Below are 7,608 nucleotides of genomic sequence, written 5' to 3'. Positions count from 1 at the left end.
ATAAACAAGTGCCTGAGGATGCAATTCTAGGTCTAAGCAAACATGTATCAAGGATGCAATTCCGGGTCTAAGCAAGCATGTGCCTGCAGATACAATTCTGGGTCTAAGCAAGCATGTGCCTGCAGATACAATTCCGGGTCTATGCAAAAAGCTCGTTATTAGTTGACTCCCTTTCTTAAATTCTTTTAAAATGTCTCTTCCAAAAATTGGACAATTCTTTGCCTTGACACACTAGTGACTGTGAAGAAAATTTATATTTTAGCAACGCTCATGTATGCACTGATAAACTTGAAAGTTAAAAATGTAAAATTCTCGATTAACAAAATTATATAATTTTGTGGATGATGATTTATATAGCAAATCAAATGAACAAATTTATGTGATTCTTTAAATTCACTTTCATATAAATAGCTTGCCTATTTTTTCTTTCTTTCTTTCTGAAATCCCAGGGATCAATTCCCAATGGTTCTCAGCCTTTATATTCTCCAATTCAGCTACAAAATATCTGATTTGGTCCAAAGATAGATGTGGCTCTGCTTGAGGTAGGAGAGGGTTGGTGATGGCAGAACTTAACTAGAGATTTGTTGCCTCTTTATTGTGCCATCTACTGTTCATTTTTGATGACATAGCTTCACACACATTTGTTTCATACACTTTTATTGATTTTAACAAGTAGACAAAATATGATTTTAAGAGTGCAATATGTAGAAAAATTTAAATGACACACAATTAGAGATAAAACTGGTAAAAAATAAGACAAATTATATTTTATTCTATGTCATTCTCTTTCCCATGGAGTCTGTTATATTAGTTTCCTCCTTAAGTAACCTGGAACCATTTCTTCTCATATCCTAGCAGGTGATTGCTAAGCCTTCGTGTTCCACCACGTGAAGACACAGAAGCAAATGTGTGAGTGACAGAATTCATTATGGAGACAGCTTTCCTTGTCGTAAGTAATTTCATAGCTATACATTTTTGGAAAAAATTTTAAATTTCTTTCATAGCCTTCTAACTACATATAAAAGATTATTTGATGGCTTTCTGAAAGGCAATTCTTTCTTGTCAAACAAAATTTATTGAATTAACTTTTATTGTTTGGGTACATATGTAATTATATACAACCATATACAGATATAACTATACACCAGGTACATATCACGTCATTGTAAAATATTTTATGCTGGTAAATATTTAAAGATTATTTTTTCTTTTAGAAAGGTACCATATTATTTAATCTAATAGATGATATCACTTATTAATACAAAAAAATTGTCTGGTGGCACACATCTGTAATATTGGCACTGAGGAGGCAAAGGCAGGAGGATTGCCACAAGTTGAAAGGTAGCCAGAGTTACACAGCAAGGCCACCTTAAAAGATCAACAGAAAGTTTATTCGCTTTCACTTTTTAATCTTTCACCCAGTAAACTCAAGAATTATTTATAAGACACAGCCATCGCAAACCAGGAACTCACAGTGGCCGACATAAAATGCCTATCATAACACAGGAAGATGGGTTATTGTGAATTCTGAGCGCTACTCAGGAGTGAGATCAATTTGCTGGTCGGAGAGAACCAACACCACAGGCTGTTCTTTGATCTCCACACTTGCACAACAACACATTCTCACTCCCAAGCACACAGAGGAAATAAATAACAAAGTAGTAGAAGCTGTTTTTTTTTTTAATAGAGTAAACTCAGGCTTTTTATTTTATTTTTCAGATTATGATAGTTTGTTTTTAGCTGTGGATCCTGATTTTATACTGAAACCAAATTCAATTTCATTTCAACACACCATTGTTATTCTCTATTTCGTCCTTGCCTAAAGTTGATGATGGCAAATCACACATCAGTGACAGAGTTCATTCTTCTCGGATTGACAGATGATGTCAACCTTCAAGCTATTCTTTTTCTCTTTCTGCTCCTAACTTATATCTTAAGTGCCGTGGGAAACTCGGCCATCATTCTCTTGACCCTGCTGGATTACCGCCTCCAGACTCCTATGTACTTTTTCCTCCGAAATTTTGCATTTTTGGAGATATCTTTTACCTCTGTCTTTGTTCCCAAAATGCTAATCAATATTGGAACTGGAGATAAGACTATTTCCTTTGCTGGTTGCTTCACACAGTATTTTTTTGCAATTCTTCTGGGAGCCACCGAATTTTATCTCTTAGCAGCTATGTCCTATGACCGCTATGCCGCCATTTGCAGACCCCTGCATTACACGGCTGTCATGAGTAGAAGACTTTGTTTTCTACTAGTCCTAGGTTCCTGGTTCTCGGGTTTTATAGTTGTTGTGGTGCCACATGCAATGACTCTTCAGTTGCCTTTCTGTGCCTCCAACATCATCAATCATTATTGCTGTGACTACACTATATTGTTGCATTTATCCTGTTCAGACACACATTTCATAGAAGTGATCCAGTTCTTCCTGGCTGCCATGACCCTCATCTTCACCTTGCTGCTGGTGATTCTCTCCTACACATACATCATCAGGACAATTTTGAGGATCCCCTCTGCTCAACAGAGAAAGAAAGCTTTTTCTACCTGTTCCTCTCACATGGTAGTGGTCTCACTTTCTTATGGAAGCTGTATTTTCATGTATATAAATCCTTCTGTTAAAGATGCAGCAAATTTTAATAAGAGAGTGGCTGTTTTAAATACCTCTGTTGCTCCTCTGTTAAATCCATTTATCTACACTCTCAGAAACAAGCAAGTGAAAATAGCTCTCAAAGATATGCTAATCAGGATGATAAAGTTCTCAAAGAAGTAAAATTATTTGATGCTTGGTTCTATAATAATAAAAGTACAAAAGATTATAATTGTACATATAAAATGTACCTTCTACATAATTTATTTATTAAATTAAGCCATTTTTTCTATAAAGATGTGTTCCTGTGTTTCTTTTTACACTTAATTACTATTGTTTTTATTTATAGCTAACTTAAAAAATTTTCATTACTCTTATTTATGTACATGGGTGCTTTTCTGTTGTGCTCCCACTCAAGCACTAGCAAAACTGAGAATGTTAAATACAGATGCTTGTCTCTTCAAGGAAAGATGTTTATATCACCTGTTTTCTGTTCAGAAGCCTGGGGACAGATGTGGTTAATAACCTGGTGACCTCTAAGCTCTCTGAGTGACTAGGGCACAGTGACTATCTAGAGCAAGGTTCAGTAAAGACATTCAAGTATATATTTGCACAGTACTAGTGCAAATCACAGAAGAAATAAGTTGGTTTAAAATTCCTATTTGATAGTTCGGCTACACCAAGGCTTAATTATTAGTATATTAGTATAGCATCATATAAATAGTTTGTGGATAACTGATAGTGAAAGGGTTTATTATTTTCTTATTTAAACTGTAATCGAGTCATTAGTTTACTCATTGTTTCTTTGCGATTTTAAATACTATCATCAGTACATTTTTAGTAATTCAATTGGATATATGGTTTTAAAACACAGATTAAAAATTACATATTGTTAGGTATTCAAATACCACATTATTTATTTTGAAATACACAATTTTATAAGGACTCATAAACACACATTGGATTTATTTTTATATTCATCATTGAGATTTCCATGCATTTCATATAGTGTTTGATCAAGTCAACTTCCTGTTTATTCCCCTCAGATTCTTCCCATATGTCCCCAACCAATTTTCACTTCTTCCTTCCAACTTTGTACATACTCTTTTAAACTCACTGAGTCTGCTTTGTGCTAACAGTGGGTGCATTAGAGCAGGGCCAACCACTCGAGCATAGACGCCCAATCAGGACTCAAAGCACTGAAGAAAACTAATATGAAAAGCACATTTTAAAGGCCAATTCAAAGTATGCTTTTCTGTGTACATTGTATGTATGAAGATATCACACTAAATCACCTTCATCTTTATAATTAACAAACGTAATAAAAAAGTAAAATATGCTGATCTCATGCTTTTATCTTGAGGAGAACTACTTATTAATAATGCTTTCAGAGAGGATGAGTTAGCACATTGTTCTATAAAACAGAAATGTACAAGCAAATCATTTTTGAAAATCTATACATATTATATTTCAGTTTACTAATTAAAACAAAAATGAAACACATTTTAATGCTAAGTATTTTGACTCTGATTCTTTAGAAAAATCAGTAAAGTGTGTGGAATGCATAATAATATCTATGAGATCAAGTAAACAGGACATCAAGACAGTTTAGACTTAAAGTTAATATTTCTTTATAATTTTAAATTTTCCTCAAATTCTTTTCACCTTGATAACTCTTGATATTTTGAAAACTCTGGTTCTTACAGTGGTTTCTTTTAATTCTCTGATGTGTTGGCTATTAATGAGAGAAAGACCAAACATAAAAGAATTTAACAACTTTTCTCATCAATAGTAATTTTAATATATAAGACTTGGGAAATTTGAAATATAGTATCTCAAATAAAAATATTGTAGATGTTATTTCTATTACGTCTTCATTCATTCTGCCAATTTGGCCTATTTAAAAGACCAATAAATTCTGAAGAGAAGCAGTGGACTCTTAAACTTAAGAATTGTGTCAATGGAACCTTTTGCTTTGGATTTGATGTTGTTGGAAAAATAAATACAGTTTCTGGAATTTTCATATGGAATGTTTTATATTTGTCTTCAGATGTCATCAACTGCAGCTAGCTTTCAATCAAAAAGGCCATCACATTGTATTGCCCTACTCTAATACAGATGCGCTCCACATTCAGTCATATATCATAATTTATTCTTATTGAAATTAATTGCAACAATGCATGGTTCAGTTTGTGTAACAACAGTATAAAAAGGGACCCTAAGATCAGTAAGTGGCAAGATACCTGGGAACATTTATAATAAACTTGCTAGCCAAGGATTACAGAACAATGTTCATAAAAATTATGGGACCTTCTAAAGAAAGATGTTGGGATATTCTTTACAAAGTTTAATATATTACATGTGGTCCATACTATTACTAGGAAATATGAAATCTTTAGTGGGCTATGTGGATTTTGAAGCTGCACGTATCACATGGTTATTAGACAAATAAAAATGCTAGGTTTGCAAAGAATTCTCCTCAGTAAATCAAGGTAGCTCACTATACAGCTTCTTCAGCTAAATAGAACTCCTGATCCAGCACATTTGATGTTTGAGGGAGGTAATATTCCTGGCACATAGGCATGCTGCTTATAGACGTTCCTGTAGGTAAATAGGGCATGCACTAAGATTTTGTGGAAAGTTATGCCATCCTATTTGGTTATCTATTCAGTTTTGAAAATTAGTTTGGGGTTATTATTGGGACTGGGTAGAGAATTAATGTATGATTTCCTTACCAGGTAAATTAAAGACCCAAAATAAATTGAATGTTATCTTACACCACCTTATCATGTACCTGGAATATAGACAGCAGCACTCTCTCATCAAACAGAAATGACATCTGTTAATAGGAATTACAATATGCATGTATGTAAAAACAACAGTTTCAATGAACTGACACACAAAATTGATAAAAATCATTTGTAGTATTTGCTAAATTTAAGTGAAATAAGATGATATCTATATGAGGAAGAATGGAAAAGGGGGAGGTAGATCTCATGTACTTGCAGAATTTATGAGTCCATGAGGACAAGAGTGTTGAGTGATGAAGATTCACTGAATTACAATGAAAATGGTTCAAATAGAACTATTACATTATCTTTTATCTGTCAAAAGATGAACCCACACTATAGATATTCAGCTACATGCTTGAGATGTAGATGTAGAATTTGACTACCCTGGGTGCTTACATTAGACTTAAGTTTCAAATCTTATGCAATGTTCAATTTGGCTAGTAACACGCAGAATTTGGAGAGATGTGTGAGCATAAAGTCCAGAACTATCACAAATGTTGCGGCATATTTGAGGTTCAGTAAAGAAGTCCTTAAAAATCAATGTTGGAAATAATAAAGATGTTTCAGTTGTTTAGAAAAAGAATCATTAAATTAATACAAATATTATAAAGGTATATAGATCATCTATAAAAACCCTAAGAAATAAAGTTCTAGTTCATGCTCATATATAAAAGATTTACTATTTTTATGATGTCGGTTCTTCCTAAATTAACACATAAATTCAAAATGATCTTTAATCTTAGGGTATTTTCCATACATGGACAAGTAGATTCTAACATTTATATGAAAAGACAAAATGCCTAGAATAGCCCACAAAATTTTAAATGGGGAAAAAGTTGGAAGACACACAATGCTCTACTACAAAATTTCTCAGCAATTGGTAATATAAGGTTTGCACATAGATAAGTAGAATATATTATAAGGCCAGAAATAGATTCCTGTAAACAATTTGATAGTTATTTGATAAAAGAGTAAAGGTTGTGAGATGGCAAAATGATAGTGTTTTCCAAAATGATATTGGAAAGCCAAGTGTTCACTAGGAGATACAAAGAAGTGGATAAGTAGAACCAATGGCAATAGCTCACACTGTTTGGTGGAGTCTCTGGGACACCTTTGATCAATAATTTGATGAGAAGTTTACAAATCCTGATACTGGCTTTTTTTTGATAATTTTTGCTTCTGTAATGAACAAAATCCTATGTAAACTGATCCAACTATACTCATTTATATGACTACATATATTCAGAAAGCCTCCTTCTGTTTCATGTCACCTGTGTTCTTCTATCTCTTCTACTTTGAGACCTTCTTTCTCTTTCCCAAGTATTATCACTTTCAAGTTTTTTGGATTCCACAATATCTCCGAATCAAACACACAAATCTAAACATTTGAAGCTAAACTTGGCATATGAATGAGGGCATGGGAGATTTGCCTTTCTGCGTCTGGGTCACTTTATTCAATATAATGTTTCCCAGCTCCATTTACTTACATTGAATTTACTTTTCTTCACAGATATATAAAACCGAATTGCATATAGTTATCACATTTCAAAATGCATTCATCAGCTTATGGACATTTAGGCCGTTACTGTGTTAGCTGCTGTGAACAAACCATTACAAACATTGATGAACGTTTGTCTCTGTATTAGAAAACGGAATTCCTTGGGTATATGTGTGGAACCCCAAAAATGTGAACTTATTTCCAGCTTGTCTGAGGGTCAGAGAGTTTCAGCTTGCTCAGTGTTATTGACAAGAAGTGTATACTTGTTGAAAATGGTCCCTGACATATATGGAATATACCCAAGTAGTAGTGTCGTTAGAAAATATAGTAGATTTAGTTTTAGTTTTCAGAACTTTCACACTGTATTTCACAGAGGTTGTATCATTTTGCATTCCCACCAATAGTGTATGAAAGGATTCTACATCCCCACATCCATGCTAACATTACCATTCAGTTTTTGGATCTTAGTCATCTTTTGAAATCTCAAAAGAGTTTGAATTTTCTTTGTTTGATAGTAATTGTTCTTAATTATCCACCAGAATTTGAAAGTAAGACCTATTTCTGAAGAAAATATATACACAAACACACACACACAGACATACAAACACACATACACACACAGACATGAACACACTGATCACAACACACAGAGAAATCAAGTCATTAGAGATTAAGAAGCCTCGTCCCTGCTAGATACCTTTCCTGGTACTAAAAGCTACTATTCAGGTTAC

At 33.5% G+C, this 7,608-nt stretch overlaps 1 protein-coding gene across 1 annotated transcript; it reads left to right on the top strand.

The window, feature by feature from the left end:
* Nucleotides 1–1,828: 1,828 nt before the first annotated feature.
* LOC101991830 (olfactory receptor 2AP1-like) lies at nt 1,829–2,770 on the top strand. The gene has a single exon (XM_005372023.2). It carries the CDS (start codon nt 1,829–1,831, stop codon nt 2,768–2,770), a length of 942 nt encoding a protein of 313 aa, XP_005372080.1.
* Nucleotides 2,771–7,608: the final 4,838 nt, after the last annotated feature.

This window comes from Microtus ochrogaster, unplaced genomic scaffold (genome assembly GCF_000317375.1).
Source record: "Microtus ochrogaster isolate Prairie Vole_2 unplaced genomic scaffold, MicOch1.0 UNK158, whole genome shotgun sequence".
Taxonomy (NCBI): domain Eukaryota; kingdom Metazoa; phylum Chordata; class Mammalia; order Rodentia; family Cricetidae; genus Microtus; species Microtus ochrogaster.
Note: the sequence above shows the minus strand (reverse complement) of the source record. Positions and strands in the feature narration are given on the sequence as shown.

Coding starts and splice junctions, on each gene's coding strand:
- LOC101991830 (XM_005372023.2), top strand. CDS start 1,829: ATGATGGCAAATCACACATCAGTGACAGAGTTCATTCTTCTCGGATTG.